The sequence below is a fragment of the Stegastes partitus genome, unplaced genomic scaffold, assembly GCF_000690725.1.
Source record: "Stegastes partitus isolate 25-593 unplaced genomic scaffold, Stegastes_partitus-1.0.2 Scaffold1601, whole genome shotgun sequence".
NCBI classification, from domain to species: domain Eukaryota; kingdom Metazoa; phylum Chordata; class Actinopteri; family Pomacentridae; genus Stegastes; species Stegastes partitus.
In genome coordinates this window covers 108,597-131,214 of record NW_007579332.1, presented here as the reverse complement: position 1 = coordinate 131,214, position 22,618 = coordinate 108,597, and the positions used below count along the sequence as shown (strand labels likewise).

Sequence of the window (22,618 nt, the reverse complement as noted above, 5' to 3'; positions counted from 1 at the left end):
CTGATGCAGTGTTCTGTGCCGAAGGTTATACTGTGTTTTTCCCCCCAGCTGCTTATCACTGTATTTGCTTTCAAGGTTCAGCAGTCGTCTGACAGAACACAAAAGAACTGACACTGCGTTTTTTTTTGTGTGTGCCCGTAATAGTGCTGTGAAAACTAAACAGCAGGGCGATGTTTTGAAGACTGCCAGGATGACATTGTGGCTCCTCGGGGCAGAGGAGGAGCAGCTGCCATGATTCGCTGCCTCGTGGAGCCACCAGGTGTCAGTGTGGGGTCGCGGTAGAGCCCGAGTCCTGCTGCTGTGGAGGGGAGTGGGGAGAGTGTCAGAGGCGCCTTGCACTACAGGTGTGTGCTAAGCTTGGGTGGTGTGGCAGCAAATCACGCGCTCTGATCTCACTCCCTCAGCTATCTTTTTCTCAGTCGTGCTCGCTTTTGTATCTCCAGCAGCTACGGAGCTCGTACACCAGCACGCATCTCACTCACCTGTGATCTCAATGGTTTCACTTGATAGACACGGTCTCCGTTAACTTGCACGATAAGAAGGTGGAAATGTGTTTTTCCTGTGGATTTCACCTCCTGTTTTGGGTTTTATGTTTCCTGCACGTTTTAGTAGAACTGATGTTGTGACAGGGGTTTATTCATTATTAATCCTCTGCTGTTTTATGCACTCAACATTAGTGCTTATGGCTTTAGTTTCCAGGGTGCTGTTTCTCAGCACCCTGCAGCAGTATAATTACATCATAGCACCTTCATATACCCCTGCATGCACACACACACACACACACACACACACACATAGCCAGCACACACTCCTGCCTGTCTGTATGTCGCTGTATTCTGATCTTATTGCAGCCAGAATCAGATTTCGTATTGAATGTTGTGCCTCTTTCAGAGACTCCTTTCATCAGACTATCTACTCCAGTGTTTACACACACAAGAGATTAGCCGAAGGCTCAGTTTACCACAATGACAAGACTTTGAAATATAGAAATGAGCACCAGCCACTGTTCTTCTGCTCACTTAAATCCTTTTCATGTGTCATGACTTAAGCTTCCACCGTGAACTATTATTAGTCTTTTCTTGCTTTCTAGCAAGAGGAGGGGAGAAGGTGGAGGAAGAGGTAGTCTTAAGTTGAGCTTAAAGGGAAAGAATGATGGAGAGGGGAAAAAAAAAAGGGAAATCAAGAGGTGGAGACGGTAAAGGACCATCGACAGAAGGAGCACAGAGCCGGAGGAAGGGAGGGGACGGTGGTGATGTGTATATAGGTCACTAAATCAATGGGAATCAGGTTTTTGAAGGGGAGAGAAGGGGGTATTTATAGATACCAGTGGAGACAGATGCATCAGTGACAGGCACAATGTTGCTGGGAGCACAGGGGTGGGGTTGGGGGGTGGAGGCGAAATCTGGGAATAGACTGTGGTCAAATTAGTCTGCGGAGAATTCTCCTAACAAATGGCAAAAGATTCTCAGTAGTGAACAAATAGCATGGAGCGCACTGCAAAACAAAATATAATCAAATGGAAATCACTGCAGGATGCTTTGAGCAAATGACCTTCCCGGCTCTATTGACAAAACGCAGGCAAACCGCACAGCATTTGCATCTACAGTACAGCTCTACTCATATCCTATTGAATTTCTAATCGGTGATATCAGAGCGTCACGTGATTGAACGGAGTATTAGCTTTCTGTTTCGCAGGCTTGTAAGAAAAACCTGCATATTTATTACACCGGGAGCCACCGGAAGACCGTGGAGTACAACAAAACATCACAGGAGACACCGTTAAGGTTTCACGACGGAGGGAATCGGTTGATCAGTGTCCATTTAATGATTTTCAATTCATTATCATAGATTAATTACACAACTTCTGGGTTAACAGTGACTGCCAAGTGGCCCACGTGTTGATGCGGGCTTCATGCTGTAGTGTTAATACTGTCATGGCTTATCCCATTTATTTTATAATGCTCCATGTCTCTGTCTCCCAGCTTCATGCAACAAGAAGTTCCATCGCAAATTGGAAATTTGCTCAGAGAACAAGAAGAAAAATAATTGGAGAAATAGTTTTAAATTGCTTTCTAACTGGGTTTTTCGAGGACTAAGTCAAGGTCATGGACAAACTGTTCCTTCTCCACTTACAGAGCTGCCTTTGTGTGATGTAAGACAGCCTGAATACTGAGCGGTAAAATAATCTACATCTCATTTCTGCATCTAATTTAGGGAGTATTTGCATAGCAGCCACATCACCTTGCATCACAAACTGGCAGAGGACGCACACAATTACTCCTCGAGAGCTCTTAATCTCTGCCCTACGCCTAATAATGTGTTTAGTAGACTCGCGCAGGACGGTGTCCTACATTGTCCTGCCACACCATATAAAACAGGGATATGGATATGCGGCAGGTGGGGTGAAGTGACAGGACCAGATGGGTTCCAACTTCTCTCGCATTATATCAATGTTTACTGACGGAGAAGCAGAATTTTCAGAGGATTTAACAAATTGATCCATTAAAATGTGTCAGTCAGGCTGCAGTATGCTGTTGCTTTAATGAATAATTTGTCATACTGATGTCGAGGAAAGCAATTACATATATATTTTCAAGTACTTTACTTGAATATTTGTATTTTTTGTCAGTTTAGCGTTCTACGACTATAATCATATGTCAGAGGGAAATATTGTGCTTTTTACTACTCGACATTTATTCATAAGTACTGAGCTGCAGCCCCATAAATATAAAATGACTAACGATTGTTGTAGATCAATCTGTAGATTATTTTTTCAATTGATTATTTCAATTGTCATACAAAAATGACAAGCATCTATTACAGTCTTATCCAACTTACCCAACTGTACCATTCGGTTTACAGCGATATAAAACAGGGAAAAGCCTGAAATGTTATCACAATAGCTAATTTTCTGGCAACCTGCACTATTTTACATATAAAACTTATAATCATGTCACAAAATGTCATGTATTTTTTGAAGGGTTAAGCACATCAGCCAGGTACAACATAAACTCACTACTACAATACTCACTTGATTTTGGAGTAGTTTGTCTCGTCTACTCTTTAGTACACTTTAATTTTGCATCTGCCTCTTGAGACTAATACATTGCTAAGAAAATTTTATTATATAGCCTATAATACAGCCTTCTGAGAGACTGAATTTCTGCATAATGAGTACTTTCAGTTCTTACGGCTGCAGGCGAAAACCATGTTTTTTCATGCACTGGTCTATTTTCAGCTTTTTTTTTTTGCTTCTCTAACATGTCTTCTTGCAGACTAGTGGAAAGAAAACATCCAAAATACACAATTGGGTGTTCATTTAGCTACTTTTTGTATATTTGTGGTTGTAGATTTCAATCAAAAAACATATCTTTAAATGCCATTTTCTCGAAAAGATTTTTTTCCTGCACACTTTGAGCGAGAAATCTACACTTCAGTCACACAAACATACACCAGACTCTCCAATTGTACTCCGATCTGTATTCAGAAGGTTTTTTTTTACAGAGGGGTTTGTTCACATACCAATAATAGTCTGATTTATAGGACATTCATTCCTAAAAGCAGGGCGAAAATTGTTTTTTCTCCCCTGGCTGTTGACAGTATTTTCTGATTTATAGACTGCTAAAAAGAGATATTCCCCAAATTTCATATCAGTAAAAAAAAAGGCTTTAATATGTCAACAAAATGAAAGAAGAAAGATATAAAGACTTATCTTTATACCTTCAAAGTGAAATGGTTACTGTTTTGTTCTATTCAACTAAGTCGCTCACAATACAATACACAGAGTTAAGGCTGCCAGATTTCGGGTAACCCTGATGTCTCCGATGTAAACTTTGACCTTGCTGGATTATAAACTAATACACAACATAATGACTTCTAGAGGAGATCCCAAGATTTTTTTTTAAAGATACCTGACACATGAGTCGCAGTTTTAGGAAAATGCATGATTATCCATTTGAAAGTGAAAGTTTAAGGGAGGCTTTAATGAGTTAATGTGACCTTAGCAGGCTTTTAGTCATAGTATTTGTTTTTATGATCAGATTTCTCTTCAGGAAATGAATCCAAATTAGATAGGGAGAGACTCATTAGCATATTTAAACATTGTATTTCAGGACAGGTGCTATGAAAAAAAAGTCTTTATGTAAGTAATCAGCTGAGGAAGTTTCTTGTTGATACCCTATTCACCTGCAGTGTCCTGTCTTAATTAGACCCTTTACCTTAATTAAGTGTCATTTTGAATGCTTGTAATTTACTGCTTTGCTACTTTTACTTCGTTAAAAAAAGAAGAATCTGTTAAAGAGATTAACCCATGTTGCTGGATCCCATCGCCGCGTGCGTCATTACGCGCGAGGCAATATTTCAGAAATGATAAATGGATGCACAAACGGAATCAAGGATCGCACATGGCAGCAGAGCAAACAGGCTGAGGAGACTTTACACAGCTGCAAAAGTCACTTTCCCCATTTTGTCCTCTGAGCCACAGTGTACGGTGGTTATTAGAGAGAGAGAGAGAGAGAGCGAGAGAGAGAGAGAAGGAGGCAGAGAGAGAGAGAGAAGGAGGGAGAGGAGAGGAGAGGGAGAGTGTCTAACTGGTTAGCCTACCTATCCACTAGGAGGAGAGGAGAGGCTGCTGAGGAGCAACACAACAATAAACAGCTACTACTACGAAAAAAAGAAAAAAAAGAAAAACCACCCCTCACATCAGCGGAGTTCACGACACACGCCAGAGGAGTACCAACACATCAACGCCATCGCATCTGCCTCGGAGTCAAGTCACAGCCATGTATCTGAACAGGGAAGAGGACAACAGCAAAGGTAAGATCCTGTCAAGAATTTGCCACTCTTTTCTTTGTTGCGAAGAGACAGTTTCAAGGTGTTTCATCCCTGACCTGCTGTTTCCTCTTTGGAGCCGAATAGGTGGAGGGATGCTCAGTCTCTCACACACCCCTTGATCTCATTTATCATTATTATTAGTAAAAGAAAAAAAAAAACAGGCTCATCCTTTTGGCATGGTGAAAAGTGTGGGCTGTCATTATGTAATATCAGTGCAGTTAATTGCCTCCTAGGAGGATGCTTATCTTTAGCCCGATCCTTTTCTTTTTTTTTAAATGATTTATCCAATGCACCGTGCACAATCAATAGTAAACCTGTTGTAGACACTTTGTCAAAATGCATGCATGCATTTTTTGCAGGTGTGCACTGCCCTGTGTGTTGATGATGTTATTTTTAAATCCCACTTAAGGGCAACATAACACAAGGTCAAAGCCTTTAGCTACAATGAAACCCAAGTAGGTTATTAATGGTGCTCCACAGCGTCCGACATCCTGCAAAAAAAAACACACTAACGACACGGGCTGCAGCTTATTGCTTCTTCTCGGGGAGAGATAACCGAGCAGCAGCAGCGACACACACACACACACACACATAGAAAGAGAGAGAGAGAGGTAAAGAGGCTACAAAGGAGGAATATTTGAGTAATCTCTCCCACGTGTTTTTGAGGCGTGATTTCTTCCTCTCATCGGGCGCCCAGAAACACACTCGACTCGCGTCCCCCTGCTGTTACCACGAAGCATAAATAACTCTCCGGGGCTCAGAGGTTATGCTAATTACCACCTAAATCTTCAGGTTATACGAGAATAACACCTGCTGCTACCGAGGACCGGAGAGGGGAGGAGGAGGGAGGTGGTGGAAAAAAAGAGCAAAAAAAAAAAAAAAGGCAGAGTGGGAGGTGCCGTGTTTTTTTTTCCTTTTTCATTTCCCCATGATGTGAGATAATGCGATCGGACCACAGCATGATACTGTACCGGGATGTGTGTGCAAGCAGCATCAACAATGATGCAAGTGAGATGAATGTGTCACAAACAATTTTGGGGGGATGTTTAGAAAAGTGGCAGCGTTAAAGCCGGGGTAGGCAGGTTTTTAACATAAGTTATGTTATGACCTTTCAGCCTTTTGTTGTTCAAGTGGTCTGAGAGGAAACTAGAAATCCTCTTGGCTCTGTTTACAGGCTTTAGAAAAGCTTGATTGAAGGTTTCAGCCAATCAGACAGCTTTTCACCTTGGCCAGGTGAGCAAGTCTAAAGAGCAAACAAGCAGACTTTCACCCAGGTGGGCAGGGTTCAAGTCCACTTTGAAGCCACAAGTGGTTATGACTTTGACATCTTGTTTCCACTTAGTTTTGCTTCGGGAAAGAGACTTGGCCCCCTAGTGTGAACGCAAGGAAATGCAGGTGGAAGGAAACTTCACAGCAGCCATGAAGAGAGAGAGAGAGAGAGAGAGAGAGGCTTGTAGAATAGATCTTTATTGTTGTACTGCTCTTGAAATCAGCATCATTAAAAAAAAATTGCAAAAAATATGCTAAGAAAGAGATGGCGCTGCAATAAACGAAGAGATTACTGTAATGAACACATTTGAGGTAGTAATCAGACGTAATCACAAGTCATCATCCAGTATTATGGAATATGTGCATGGAGCATGACTGCCACTGAGACAGCACCGATATTACACAACGAGATATGTATGGGGGAGGAGGATATTCTGCCACGTGTGGAGCCAGTTATGTGAAGTATTGTGCTCCAAGACATATTAACCACTAGTGCATGTGTTAAACTAGCTAAATGAGTGTCTTTTGTAATTATACATTTATACAGTTTGATCGTCAGCATAGTCAAACAACTCAATCGCCTATTAGCTAACTTAGTTTTCCAAGTTAACAGTTTGGTTTCTCCATAATCCATTGCAGAAGTGGGGGGGATGGATGGAGAAGCTTTGGAAACACATTGGCCGTCACAAAGATGGTGATTGTATGATAAATGTCCTGCCCTCTCCTTTAAACACCAACCATCTGCTCTGTAACAGCAACTCAGGAAACAGCTCACTAGTCGTGTTGCTGCACTGATGCGAGCTCAGTGTCCTGTTTGCATGCATAGGAGAAGATCACCTTTTTGGACAAAGTTAACAAACTTTTTCAGCGGTTGATCCAGATTAGACTGATGATTACTGCGTTACCAAGGTGGCCACCGAGTGGAGCTACTCACTCTGGAGGGATTTTATGTGTGGCTAACTCTAGAAATTTTAAAGAAAAGCCATTATAAAATCTGACCTTAAACATGTGACTGAGTGTCAACACAGATGTTATTTTCAGTTGTAACAGTAATCTTTTTGTTAATCGTCCACCTTTTAAGATTCACAGTGATACTACATTAAACAAACTGAAATACCATAATCCATTATTCTCTTAAATTAGTTGCTAGTGAGTTTCCATTTAAGCGATATGGAGTTGTTTGTTCGTCTTGTAAGTGGAGAATATTTTGGTTTTACAGCTGTGATAGGATGGGAGTGGACATGATTTTACTTGTCAAGCCTTTTTACAGTGAACTTTATAACAGAACTCCCACTCTTTTTTAGTGATGAAAAACTGAAAAGTATTGATAGATAAGGGTGAGAAGCACTACAAGTCAGAACCGTAGTGCCGTTTATGCTGGTCTACTATTGTACTGTCAGATCCTTGATGAGCTCCATTGAGTGTTAGCAAGAGAGGAAGGATAGCTAGGTGTCCTCTTCAGGTCAAAACTGAAACTCTGATGCTTGTTTTATGATCAAGAATGTGTTAAATTAATGGCGCCATCCGCCTCGTTTCCATGTGTAGTGCGAAAGAGCGAACCTTTGCCTGCTAAATTAAGATAGTGAATATTTCCCGCCAAACATCCGCGTGCTATCATTGTCGTTGTGAGCATACTAGAACGATGACATTGAGCCCCATCTTACCAACTCACACAGGAGCTAACGTGGCCGGCACGTCTTCTGCAGAAGGAAATCTCTGGAGCATAACAGACTCTACAGTGTGAAGGACTTAATGGCCCTGGAGGTCATGCGGGTCAGCAGCAGGTGTTGGATGAGGAATTAGAATCAGAGCAGCGGTGTGAGCTGCTGAAGTAATGAAAGGAAAGCATTGCAAAGTGAGTGTAACTGAAACCATTTGTTAGACCTGGTGGCTTTGCAGCCGGGGGTAAGACAAAAAGGCCGTTTCCAGGGATTAATGGACTGCCAGTAAAGTTGTAAAGTTATGAGCAGGCTGACTCTGAATGTGTTGAGGCTACTCTTCACTCTTCTAAGTAAAGAACTCAGCACTTGACTGACGGCTTTAATTGATTCACCTAAGCAGGTGTTTCCCTCACTGCACTGCTGTGGCCTTTAAATTCACACCGCGTCTCAAGGTGGAGTGGCAGGGCGAGGGAGAAAGGTCTACCAGGGACATATTGATTATGGCCTCAGAGGATTAAAGGAGGGGGAAGACAAACAGGTTGATCATATGTGAGCCTGACAGACTGTCGCCTACTGTCCAATAAACATCTGAAATAAGACTGAATCTGGCCTTCGATCAATACTGAACTTAAGAGAAAAAAAAACAACTAAATGCTAGAAAGGAAAAAGGAGTGAATGCCGGGGATAATGCAACACCCTGTTGCTGTTTCCTCAGTATGACAGCTAAGTAATCAGTCATTTATACCCTCTGCAAAACATTCAGCTACTATTTAGACTACTGAGGGTCAAAATGCCGCATTGTGAGTTCCAACAGGATTGATTGCTGACCATCAAAAGAAAACTTGGGGATGTTCACACCATCCACTCCAACTTTTCTTTGTCATGGTGAAAATATTACTAAATATTTAATGACTTTAGAGTGCTTTTTTTTAAGATTATGTTTGTTATTTGCAACTTTAATCAGTAAAATTGTCACAAAGCGAAGCACAACAGAAACAAGATTCCTATTTGTCCTTGGTGTGGCACTCATCACGTCGCTGCTGCTTTCGGCAACAGGAGGAGTTTACTTTTTGAGACCAAACGCTTTAGGGCAGAGGCAGGATAAACAGCGTTTCAGAGTAATGTTTATGAGCTCTCAAACACTAAAGATAGAAACGGTTAATATTTAAACACAGAGCAAATGCAAGCTCATGCATGATGACACGAGTACTTCTTAAAGAGCCCATAATATACACGATTACAGGTTCAGAATTCTATTCATGGGGTCTACTATAGTATGTTCACATGCTTTAATTTTCAAAACACACATTAAATTTCTCATATTGTACATTGCTGCAGCATTGCTTTTCACTATATGTTTAAAATGCTTTGTTTAAGCTGCTGTTTCTTTGAGGCCCACCTTTGCAGTAAGCCCAGTCTGCTTTGATCAGTCAGCTGGCCCATCGCAAGTAAAATAACAGCAAAGTTTGATTATCTGTAAAATAATGTCATTTTGAATAGTCGTAACTATGTAAAATTAAATTGTAGCTATTTTAAATGTCATGACTTGCTAAAATTTCTGTGCATGATGCTGCGAATGCAAAACTTCTCTTTGATATTGGTCCATCAGAACAGTGTTAGCAGAAGTAATTGTGCTTGCTGTGGTGGATAAGATCATTTGAAAATGCCGTGAAATAGGAAGAGCTTATCAGCAAAGAGTTTGTGGAGCATAAGAGGTTTGTTGATTCGAGACTTACCATCGAAAACAACAAAAAGGCTCTGACATGGCAGTAAAATCACATACGATGGTTGAAAAGCAACTTAATCATTTCACCAAGTGAAAACTCTATTTCAGGGTATCTGTAGTTATATTTTGACTTGTCATAACTCCAATTTGAGATATTTACAACATCATTGTTCATAAGCCCATAAAACTAGCTCTGACTTAATTTGAGATATTTACAAAACAATTAAAGAATTCAACTGTAGAGAGCTACGAGTGAATTATAAATAACTGTAATGAGGAAGCCTCATTCACATACATGGTTAAAATTATGTAATTTGTCCTGGGATGAATTGAAATGACGAATTGAAAAGGATCAAGGACATGATGGACATCTGAAATGTTGTTTTTGGCTAGGAAGAACTGAAATATTGATATCTGTAATGTAAATGTAACCCTAACAGAAACATCTCTAATGAGGATTTAAAAAAATAAAATAAAAAATTTAAATTTATTTGATTGTTTATTTGATGTGGACATCACAATTACATTGGACAAACCAGATGCATTGTTTGAGTGTTTTCGCACATATGCTAATTTGCAACACTTGTCCACAGGAGGCTTTTGAAATGATAAAAATAGTAACAGTAATAGGAGAAGAAAAGAGAGAGAGAGAAAAAAATACAGTGTACAATAAAATAAATAATAGTGGAATGTGACGAAGTTGCTCATCCTTTCTTCTGAGAGCGTGTCAACCTAGTTGCTAGGCAGACTTTATGCGAGTGTTACATGATGACATAATTAAGTAAAGGAAGAAAAGCCAGCACCTCAAACGAGGCGTTTCAGGCAGATAAGGAGCAATGTTTTCTGTAGGAGAGAACTCCTTTTGTTGTGGACTTTGGACTTCATAAGTTTGCAAAGCTTTTACATGCACAAAAAATATGCTGTGTATATGCTAAGTGCTGCTTTAGCATGCTAAAAGCAGCTGTACAGAACTCTGAAGTAAAAACAAAAAAAAAAACTAAAATCACAGTATGGGCTCTTTAAGTAGCCGCAGTCTTTTTTAGATTCGTGAGGTGTTTGATGCTATTGAATTTAGGTTTAGTGCAGTGTCATTGTAGGCTGGAACAACTTTTCACTATCTATTAATTTGACAACCTTTTTCTTGATAAGTTCATTGAGTTGTTTTTTTTTCTCTAAAACTTATATTAAAAAAAATAAAAATCAATTTAGGTTTGTACAGCTCAAGGTGACAGCTTCAGATTTCATTTTGTGAAAGTCTAACAGTTCAGAATCCAAAGGGATTCAGTCTACTTTCACATACAACAAAGAAAAGCAACAAATAAACGTCATATCTGAGAACCTTGAAAGAGAGCAGTTGATGACTTGCAGTAAAAGTCGGGCAAGCTGGGAGTCAGACCGAGGGCTCGCTGCTGATGGCCTTTGTGCTCATGTAGGGTACACCCCAACCACTTAGCTGCAGGTTGCCCCTACATTTAGAATCTTTAAGCAGGGTTTTAAAAGATGATTACGCTCCATGAAAGGCTTATTAAATCTTAATTAATGATAGTTGTGTGAATAGACTAACCTTTTCTTGTCTCAGTTAATTATTTATTGGAATTCTAAAGTAACAATAAAACTGTACAGCATTGGATTTATACGTGGTTTTACATATGATAACGCGTCTCTTTCCATTTTAACAATCACCAGCGAGTGTGAAAAATCTGTCAGGCTCGCAGCACCATCACCCAGTGCATTAGGAGAGGACCGTCCCCGCTTGTGAAACGTCTCTGATACACTTCCATTCCCTCTTCAGCCGTAGAAACTGGAGGGTTCCTTCCCACTGGAGCGCAGTGCAGCGTTCAGCCTGTCAAATAGCAGGGGTCCAGTAAATGAAGAGCTTTGCAGCTTCATCTATTGATGACTTTTTTTTGATGAAGTGACTGTAATAGCTTTGTTGGGCAGGTACTGATGCTTTTATTGATCGTTTGCATCGAGGGAGAACGGTTCAGGTACAGGTTAGGTTTGGGGAGACGTGTTCAGAGAAGGAACCTGTGGTTGATTGACTTCATGTATTATTCATGTAATCACCCTGATCTGTATAAGTGACAACAAGAGGTGGATCACTAATACGGCTTTATGACCTCTCGAGGTGAAGCAATGCCACCTCAGGACATTCGCTGTTGTTGTCGTGTTGCATTAATCAATCTAGTGCAGGATGAAATTCCAAATAAAGAAATCAGTGAGGAGCTGCACTTGTTTTCTTAACAACATAAAGTATTGTTTGGTGTCTCCTCCTTCTTTTTTTGTGGCGCTACGTCTGGAGACTGAGCTTGTGCATCAGAGACAAATTGCCTTAAATTTATTTGATGTGTGGTCCTGTACTCTGTCTGGCACCACGCACTATCTACGACTTGAATATGATATATAGTAATACCGTCAGGTTCAGTATTGATTTAGGTTGATGCCGGCCTTGGTTTTGGGCTGCGGTCCAAACCTCCGGCCAGGGCTACCAATCTAAATGACTTAAGTTTGGCATGCAGCACCTGCACTAAGAGCGCTCCTCAGGTAGAGTTTATTGTTTTGGCTTGCTCATAGATAAATCTGCAACCTAAATGGGTTACGCAATGAGCAGATGGCATCACTTTAGAGGAGGAATACCATGAATGTGAATCATCTCAACAGCTATTGGATTGGATGATCCCAAGAATATGAATGTAATCATTTCGGTGATCCCATTTCTTTTAATTAAGAACCAGTGCCTGGCCAAAAAGAGGGGTGTGTTCCAATTTCATGGTTATATACTATATAGTAAGCCAAAAAAATAATACATAATGCAGCATGCCAAAAAACACCAGGATGTCCTCCTACATCCGGTCAGCTCATGTAGACAAGTCTGACCCACAGTCCTCGTCACATATGTCACAGCATCTCTTGCGAGTATAAACAAGCTTGAACCACCGAGAGCGCACAGATAGATGACAACTAATTTTGCACAACAGACTGCAATGTTCATATTTAAGTAGCATGTCCTGATTGCATGCATACTCCATGAAGCAGCGTCCATGTTAATGGCAGTATGTACAGAAAATACAACGAAACAGTATGTGATTTGATACACAGACTTAATTTGCCTCACATTTTGTTTTATGATCTATAAAACTAATGATTCTTCCATTTGCCACATCTGTACCACATGTTAAGTGCTAATTAGTTTCGCATGTTGACATGTTGGCTAAGATGATGAGCATGACAAACATAATACCTGCGGAACATCAGCATCATGTTTGCATGTTAGTACGACTTTACAGAACTGATATACGATTATAAACAGTATTGTGAGTCTTTCCTGGCGTGGAATGAGCCTTTGGGGTGCGACTACACATGACAGTAAACATGATCAGTCTGCGTACAGAAAAGGCAAGTAGTCTGTGTTATCTTGTTGAACAGAAATCGGTACATTTTTAAACAAAATATCTGCAGCAAATGACGCCACAGATAACAAAACTTTAAAAAAAAATTTTTTAGATTCTCATCCTTTTGGCTCTGGTAAGTTTTCAATTTGGCGCTGGCTTAAGCTTCATTGGGTGACGCCAAAACTCCCTCTGTCTCAACACTGGTGATGCAAAAATAAAGCAATCCAACTGCAATTTTTTGAAGTCCCTTTTTAGTTGTGATTTATCATCACCCTTTAAACCCCAGGCCCTCCTTATGCTCATATACACATTTTCTAAATGGTGGTTAGAGCGTTTGTAGTGATGTGATTTCCTGTAGTCTGAATGAAAACACCTCCATTGTGCCTCGGGTTTTGACGTTTTTTTTTTTTTCGTTTACTAGCTCGGTGGCGTCTGACATTTCTTGGTAAGAATCAAAGGATTTTAACTGCTAAGGAAATGAAATGGAAAACGGAGGGGAATTGTGGGGTGTCTTTAACATGGTGTGAAGTGTAAGTGTCAGCAGAAGACTGTGAGTTCCTAACCTCTTTGTTATTATTGCCCTGTAGAAATTGATGATGTCCCTCTACTTCATGGCTGTTTTACTAATGTAGGATGGGAAATTATTTGGGGGGAATTGCTGTGGCAGTCTTGTAATGTCCATGCCTCTTAGAGTAAGATGAATTTGAAAAAAAAAAAGAGAGAGAGAGAGCCGGATACTGGGAGAAAAGGTATCTGGCTTAACAGCTGCATTCAACAAGTCTGTATTTCTGTGATCAAAACTTAAAAGGAAGATTAGTGGAGATATTCATTCGTGATGCCCTCTATTTCCCCTCCTAATATCGTTTAAAGCATAAAGCGGCAGCGAGCTATTTTGTTGTCCTGTCAGCTCACTGTATTGGTATCAGATGCAGAGTAGATGAAAATGTCATATTTTATAGCCGAGCCTGAATTAAACATATCAGATTCAGTCTGGGAGCATCAGATTGGTGAACACAATCGCAGCGGAGACCTTTAGATATGTAAGGTACATAAACTGGCACAGGAATAGTGTAATTGTAAAGAGCTCTTAATAAGCCTGTTTGACATTTAATGGATCTCTCTGTCACTTGAGCTGGAGTTTATTTAGCTTTCAGACGCATAGTCAAATGGTTAACGGCGCCAATTTATGATACAGATGGATGTTGCGAGCTAAGCCATTGGGGAAAATCTCAAGGATCACTGGAGTCAGAGGAACGGGCTGCGGTGGAGGCAATTAGATGCTTTTGTAGGAACACCTGCAACGAAACACGGATTTGAACCTGCTGCTTCACTGTTCGCCGCCGAGAGAGCTCGTCATCCTCCGCCGTGGAGCAGGAAGCCGTATCAGCTGATTAGAGCAAAAGTCTAATCACACTTTGAATCAAGCAATTGAGGCTGCAGAGAAATAAAATCGCGTTTTTGAAGAATGGAATTTTTAATATTTTTTTTTTCATTGATTAACCTGTAGCCTGTTGGGAATGTCACGCTCACACAATGCAGAATTAATCTCATATAATGTAGATTTCAAATACGCAGGACGAGATGTAACCATCGTTTTAGTGCGAGCACATACATTGGTGGTAAAACTGGCTCGACTCATTCAGAGTTTCGGGTGGGGATTCTTGTTTGGACAAAGGGGCCACATCTTTAGAAGCATAAAGATGTCAGATTTATGGCTAAATTCAATTACTATTATCTGTTTGATTGCTCTTAATGGTAACCCTTTATTCCCAGCAATTTATTAGCAGTTACAACACGTAAAATGTTGTAGTTTTTGCATTTGTTGTTTGCATTTGCGTGTTTCTCAACAGCTATAACTTCCTCTTTATGGGCATATTTTGGATTATTCCTATTATTCATTATGATGTCATCATGTTCATACACCAGGCTCCATGTGAAAACAGATCAAATGCATTAAAGTGCATTTAAACCAGTTCAGAAATGTACAGGCTTCATAGAGATGCTAAACCAACCTAAAGTCATATATTTGACCATCAACTGTAAATTATTAATGATGGAAGTCCTGTCTGTTTTTTATATATTTTTTTAGTATTGGGCTTTACAGGAGCCATATAGCAGACTTGTTGATACAGCTTCTTAGTGCCGGAGTTATTTTTATAGTGGACTCTCTCAGCTGACTCGATTGCGGAGGAGGGGGAGGTCTCTCACTTCTCTTCTCTCTGCCATCTTCTGTCCCTTTCTCCTCTGTGTCTCGGGGAGGAGGAGGAGGAGGAGGAGGAGGAGAATAAGGAGCGCGCCGGTTAACATCAGCCGGCCGGGGGAAGAGTGATAGGAAGCAAGAGCCAGAGAGGCAGACGATAGAGTGGAGGCGAGCGTGAAAAAGATGGAGAGAGCAAGAGAGACAGAGGGAGAGGGAGAAGCAAAGAACAAGCCCTGGAGTGCTAGCCAGTCAAGGTCACACAGAGGAGAGGAGGCCCAGTGTGTATATGTGTCTGTGTGTGTGCGTGAAGGGAGAAACAGCCAGGCAGGAGGCCTACATAGTAAAGAATGAAGGCTCTGTGACAGCAGATTGGCTTTCTCTGGGATGGGGGATTGTATAGATGGAGGGGGTGAGGAGCAGCGGCTGGAGAGAGATCCTGTGTTGTTTAGTGGTGGGACATTTGTTATGTTTATGGTTCTCCTTGTGTTTGTGTGGTTTCCATATATGCTGTTACGTAACCATCCAGTCCTGATCCATGTTCTCTTCACAATCTCTTTTTTCTTTACTCTCTCTGCTCCTTTCTCTCCCACCCCACCTCCTCCTCCTCCTCCCCCCCTTTACCACTCGGTGACCTCTGCTGTCTCGCTGCAGCTCCCACTGTCAGGAGGTGCCATGATGCATTTCGTTAAGTGCATGTGTTGTGAAAATTAAACGCAGTGGCTCTGCAGGTGCATCCTGCCACCTTATTCTGAAATCACAGAGACAAGAGGAAGAGGCCGTTAATCCCGCTCAGAGGAACTTGCTCTACTTTTGATTAGCGATGGAGAAAGGGAGACTATTGCATAATGGATGGCCCGGTGCTTGTCATCTTAGGATCAAGTGTTTTGAAAGCGGGATTGTGGTTTGGTGAGAACATTCTTTATTCGGTTATCCCAGCAGGATGCAAAGAGTCACTTGGAAATGTGATCACCGCCGTCTCTTCAAACATATTAGCTCTGTTTGCATCTCACACCCAGGGGAGATTACGTGTGTGAGCAGTTGCCATAGTGTTTTTGAGCACCAAGGTGCTGATGTGAAAGATCTGAGGTGGCTCGGGTGCTCTGCGACGTTATCTCTCCACAGCAATAGTGTGTGGAGTTGTGATAACGTATGGTGGCTATGTTTGCAGGAGGTCAAGAGTTCACCCTGTGGGTGGCCCTCTGAGGTCAGCTCTCACTCTCATTGTTTTAAATAAATGCGCTCATCCTCCATAGATGCATTTTAGTTTTTAGAAAAAAATTCTTTTTCCACTCTGTCATCCCAGAGCGCAATCACCACCGCTAATCCTCACATTAAACCTCCAGTGGTCGCACAATCGCATTCAGTTTAAGACTCCCAGCGAATTCTTGGCAAATTATCCTGTTGACAGACATCATTACCATTCCAAAGTGTAATTAATCTTTCCACACCATGATTTCACAGAGATGAAGGGTAATAGCTTTCGTAATAATGGGTTCAAAGCATTTTGCCAACCACAGGCTGTAATTTTGCTCATCTTAGCAGACCCTGCAGAGCTGTTCTGCAGTGAAAGCTCGAAAAATAAATGACCCTAAACTTTTGTATTGTTATATTGGAAAGCTGATGAATACAGGCAGCAAACTAGTATAGAGAGAAACAGAGGTATGACATGCAACAAAAGTCCCCAGCTGGAGCCACTCATCCACGAGGGTACCCTTTAAAGAAAAGTGCCCTAAGTCATTGAAGCAATAGTTTGACATTTGGGGAAAAGGCTTATTCGCTTCGTAATTGAGAGTTAAATGGGAAGATTGACATCACTCTACTAGCTCTACCATCTTTTTTTCGTTTATTTTATTTTTTATATATATTATGTTTTTGGCATTTTTGCCTTGGTTTGACAGATGCAGCAGAGATGAGGACAAATGCAGGGAGACAGGAAGAGGGTTGTATGACATGCAACGAAAGCCAAGTTGACTGGGACTCAAACTGTGTATGCATGTGATATTGACCAATAGGCCGCCTGTGTTCGGTAGATATAAGCCTGGAGTCAGTACCCTGCTAGCTTAGCTTAGCTTAGCATAAAGATTGAAATTATGTGATAAAAGCTAGCTCAGCTCTGTCCAAAGGCAAAAACAATCCCACCTAATATCTGTAGCTGTAAAGCTCACTTAAATGTTGTATCTTGTCATTTTTGCACTCTGAACCCCAAAACCTGCTGGCATGTATAAAAGAGATATTATCAGAAAACCTAACAAAAGCTAAACATAATATAGTATTTTGTGTATAGCTTTTTATTCTACATATTTCACCTAAAAAGTCACCAAAAATGAACTTTTTAGTCAAATCACATTCTGCAAAAATAAGAAATTCTGTCTGCTTTGGTGCAGCCATAAAACCGTTATTGACTCAACTGCAACCAACAGTCACATATAAAAATTCAGGGACTTTTCAGCTGAAATAGGCTCAACTGGAGGATGTGTTAACAGAAAGAGAAACATATGAAAACAAATTAAAAATGTAGTAAAAAACATCAATATTATGCTGAGTCATCATTCTTTGCCAGCGTTGGTAATAAATACCTGTTGGCACTCAGAAAATTGTTGTACATGTTGATTTGATGCTTTTTTTTTTTTTAGATTTGTGAAATTTGAACTGAACTTTCTTTTTTTCACCTTTTAAATAATTCATGGCTTTGTTACTTTGTTCTGCTGCACAGAAGACATTTCTGAGTTCTCTCCACTTCTAGTCATGGTTGTGCTGCCTCCATAAAGGTGTTGAACTTTACACTGCAGTTACTAATGAGCCCACAGTGAGTAAACTATGTGACAGGAGCAAAACATGTTCAGAGGGGTATCCCACAAATAAAATGCAAAAAATGACAATTTGCTGTTACGTGCCACACTATTTCTTGGCCATTACCGGTAACATCCTGAAGTCTCCGTCATTTGCCTATTTACTGTTCCTGTCCAAGAAATAGTCTGGCAGAAAATCCCCTGAAAACAGCAAACACTTATAATGTGTTAGTGAGCTTTAGAGGTGTTGTTGGGTGGATTTTGTTCAGACAGAGTCAGAGTAACTGCTTCCCCCTATTGTCAGTGAGCACGCTAAGCCAAGCCAGCTGGATGCTGGCTGCAGCTTCACATCGACTCTACGGCTATTGGAGGAGTTTTTGTTCTTCTCATCTAAATCTCAGCAAGAAAGCAAATAAGTATTTTCCCCAAAATGTCAAATATTGCTTTGAAGGGAGGCCGCGCGTTTAAAATCCATGAAGCAAACTACGGCTCCCGCACTGCCAACAATGATGGTAAATTTAATGAATACTACGCTTTGGTCAGGCCAAGGTCACCACATGTAGCTATTCAGTAAATTTATCTGCAGGCACTGACGATGAACGAGAGGGATTTTTTGTCAAAAGAGAGGCTAGGTAAATGCTGAAAAGTTCAGGTATTTATTTTTAAAATGATCGTTTATGGGAGGAGGTGCATCACGCTGTTTGCTTCAGTACAGCATGTTCCACAACTCGGTGTGTGTGCTCGAGCATTAATTCGTGTGTGTAGCCTCGCTGTCTCTTGGTATTTAGCAAAAAAGTGTGTGATTTTGTGTGAGCCACCCTGTATCTGGCAAGGTAGTCAGACTGACAGATTGGGCTGTATGAGTGCCATCTCCTCAGCTTGGCTGCCTGAGCATTTCTCCCTGCTTCCTCCGTCTCATCTCCCTGTACACTGCTTCAGTGGCGACCAGCAGGGCAAGGGATATTTTTCCTTCATTTGCCTTATCTTAGCCGTATAGGTGGGCCCTCTGCGTGGATTAAGTCCCTGCACTGTTCCATAACTGTAGCTATAATAAATGATGGATCAGCCGTCCTGGTCTGTCTCCCCGTGCTCAAGCCAAGGAGGTAGCGTTTGACAGCGTGAGGTTAAAATGCCAGAGATGGCAGCGAGCACTTTCTACGTCCTTGCCTCTTCCATTAGCAGCGTCGCGATTAGTTAGAAAACACACATCTGCTGTGTGATGAAGAAGAGAGTGTTATTGTTCTGCAGGACGGGGCTAGGTCATGAATAGGATTCGGCAGAGTCATTGTGTGTGTGTCTGTGTGTTGGCTGTTTCTTTCACACTCGTGCTTTTACTGGAACTACAGCGACAATAGACAGACTTTCAGCAACAGCTATCAGCAACAGCTATCAGCATGCTCTCGTTTTGCTCCATTCACCGTCATGATCTGTTTTGGTAGATTTGTGTTTCACCGAATATACTGTTTTGGAAGAAAGATAACATTTCAGCGGGCATGTTTACACAGTCATTATGTTTCACATCTGCTTTAAACGTATCTCGCTCCTTGTGGTGAATATGATGGAGGGAGCGTGAGGGAGAATAGGAGGAGCAGGAGGAGGAGCAGGCAGAACAGAGAGTAATGAGACTGGGCAGCAGGGACAGATGATGTGGGAAAACCTGACAGACAAAAGAAACACACAGTCCCACATCTCTAAACCCAAATATGGATTCACATGGCCGATTAGGAAACGGGAAAATGTGTGTGTGTTTGTGTGTGTGGGCAGAAGAAGGGGGCTTGGGATTCATCATCTGAATATTTGGCTCAAAAAGACTGAGTACCTGTTACGAACACAAAAAGATCAAATTACTGATACCAGCAGCTGGGAGTCTTGCGCTTTTGTTCTCGCTGCCTCCCACTCCATCTCCAAAAATGATCTGGATTACTGTTTTCGTTGCTCCTCTCGATTCCCCACCAGCCATCAAACTTTTTCTCGCAGCGGTCACAGGCTTATCGTCCCGTGTTTGCCTTGGCAGCGGCGTGAATTGGTGCAGCTGGAAGAGCACAATGAATTGGATGCAAGCAATTGTGCATGCATGGGAGTGAGCTGAGAGAGCTCAGTAGAGCCGAGACACAGCAGATTGGGCTGGCTCGTCCAAGCAGTACATTTCTGATTGGTCTGGGCTACAAAGCTGAAATGTGCCTTTTGTGCCACTGGTCCACACATCTGACATTCTGTGGAAATCTCTCTCTTTCCTTTTCTTGCTCTCTCACTTCACGCTATAAAGAACAGCAGCACTTTTCTACATCCACAGATCATATTTCATGGACGCAACATCCATTGATTAATGCCAACCGCCCTGAGACCCTTCTTAGTGATTATGGCTCTCAGGCTTGGGAGGGGCCACTGATACCCTTAATGAGTCATAAAAGGCGAAGAATTATACACTCCAATAGGCTTGACATTGGGTGATATTTCAATATTTGGTCACTCACTCTCGGAGTCTATTTGCCCACAGAGTTGGCACACGCTCAAATGCCCTCAGACACGCATTTGCACAAGTAAACAGAGAAATCTTGACTTGCCAGTCCCGTGGTGTGTTTCGTGCACTCAGGATTTCTGGGTACAGGCAGGATCCTGCCGCACAGCCCGGAAAAAAACAAACACGCAGGTCAAACAGAGAGCTCCCAGAATGCGCCGTGATTCAGCTCAGCTCACTCACCACCAAAATAAGCATGGTGATTACATAATCAAAACAAGAAGCCTCGATGCCTAAAACCGCTAAATGATAATTGTCGCGGTATCCTTCAGTGTGCTGACTCTACAGTGCCTTGCGCCCGTGGTGATGGGTCTTCCTGGGTGGTAATGTTTGCGAGCGGGCTGATTTCGCTTCAATATGTTTGTCTCGTGCGCGATCGTCCTCTCGATAAGGACAGCGAATTATTTGTGACAGTCGGCACGCTCGTAATGAGATGATGGAGATCTTCACTCGGTAAATGAGCTATCATAGAGGGATAATGCGTGCGTGGGGCGTCATAGTTTCTGCCTCTCACACCATCTCTCCCTGGGGTATATCTGTTTCTCTCTTGTCTCTGAGTCTGCTGCCCTCTAAAAAAAAAAAAAAAACCTAAAAAAAAAACCCACTGCTTAATTACAGAGCAACATGGGGAGGAGGTGAGGACAAAGTGGGAGAAAGACAGAAACGGGGAAAACGAAGAAGCCTTAAGCATGTAACTGACGGAGGTAAAATGGGTGCACGAGAACAGCTGTCAGAAAGCGAACGGGGAGAGGGTTCGTAATTAGGATTGTTTTAGCGGTAGCGTTGCTCAGAAATTACAGTTAATATTTGATGATCGCTGCAATCTGAGATCCCCCACTGAACAGGCTCTGACTCTGAGGGAAACACACAATGACTGCACATCAGACATGGCTGAGGATTGACAGGCATGTGGCTCCCAGCTTCTTCCAACAGTCTTCCTCCTTCTTAAAGCGCCTGACAAGTCTCATTAAGAACTATGCACGCAGGGACTATTGACATGAGACATACCAAGGAAGGGTCATGTATAAAACATGAATCACCCAAGGTTATGCTGCAGAGCCCATACGTGTGGATGTATGGCTGCTCCATGCTGCATAAGCTCTTAACTTCACTGTCAATGCATACGTGATGTATGTGTGGCGTTTACAGCCTGTCCCCTGGATTCTATTACACGCTGGTGTCTTGGGTGGGAAAAGTGATGGATCCTGCATTAATAACAGAGTGAATATTATCATTCAGCGCAGACAGATTTTTGCACACACCTCTGTTTCAATCCAAATCCCAGAGCCGCGTTCACCCCCCTCTCCTTAACTCCTCTGAAATATTAATATAATGTAATAGGCTATTTGTATTAAATATTTCATTCAGTGTCATATTTGCATCTCATAAACCGCTGGTCAGTCTTACTTTAGATTACCTTTGAAATTTTAAAACTTGCAGGACAGGGACAGAATGAGAATGGCGGAGGAGGAGGAGGAGGAGGAGGCGATGCTTGGGAGAGGAGTTTGCAGTGTGTGATGTGAAGCTGGGAAATGCTTCAGAGAGTCCAGCGAAAAATGCGTCTTGCGTCCTTTCGGCCGTTTCATTTTGCTCTTCCTCTACTTCTAAACACAGCATGCCGTGCTCTGTTTCCCACTGTTTATTACAAATCGTTTGCAGCAGCACTTTGTGTAATGTGCTCCAGACAGATTTGACAGCCGGGACGTGGACCATAAAATGCCTCCTGTTAGTGTACTATCTACCGAGAGATTCCAAACCCAGGTATTTGGAGGTGGAGCACTAAAAATAAAATGAGAAGTTAATGGAAGGCGGATGGGCGAGTAGAAGGCAGAGAGAGATTGGAATTAAGGTCAAAGATATTCCCCCGACCTTAAAACGACAATTAAATCAATATTCCTCCCCATAAATGAAGCTTAATTTTAAATATATAACTGGGTAAAACGGTGTTTCACTCTGAGTGTCTGATGTTATCATCTCATTTCAGTGAGATTAGGTGGTAATATTCTACAGGGTGCCTACGCAGTATGGAAACGTATAGAATATGATATTAGTCATTTCTCAGTCTGGGGAAGGCTTTTTAGGGAAAAAGACAAGAGAGTGTGATGTGAGATTTGTATTTTCAGTCTATTTTCAGGCCAGTTTCCTCGAAACAGCTACGTTGGTCTACATTGCAAGATTTCTTACTGTTAAAAAGCTGTAAAACTGTAAGATTTTTTAGAGGCAGTTCATG

The 22,618-nt window shown here is 41.7% G+C and overlaps 1 protein-coding gene across 1 annotated transcript in view; it reads left to right on the top strand.

The window, feature by feature from the left end:
* The first annotated feature begins 4,781 nt into the window (after nt 1–4,781).
* syt7a (synaptotagmin VIIa) overlaps nt 4,782–22,618 on the top strand; it is an 82,349-nt gene continuing 64,512 nt past the window's right edge. Inside the window, exon 1 of the mRNA XM_008300864.1 lies at nt 4,782–4,815. Within this exon, the coding sequence (XP_008299086.1) occupies nt 4,782–4,815 (34 nt within the window). The remainder of the gene's footprint in view (nt 4,816–22,618) is intronic.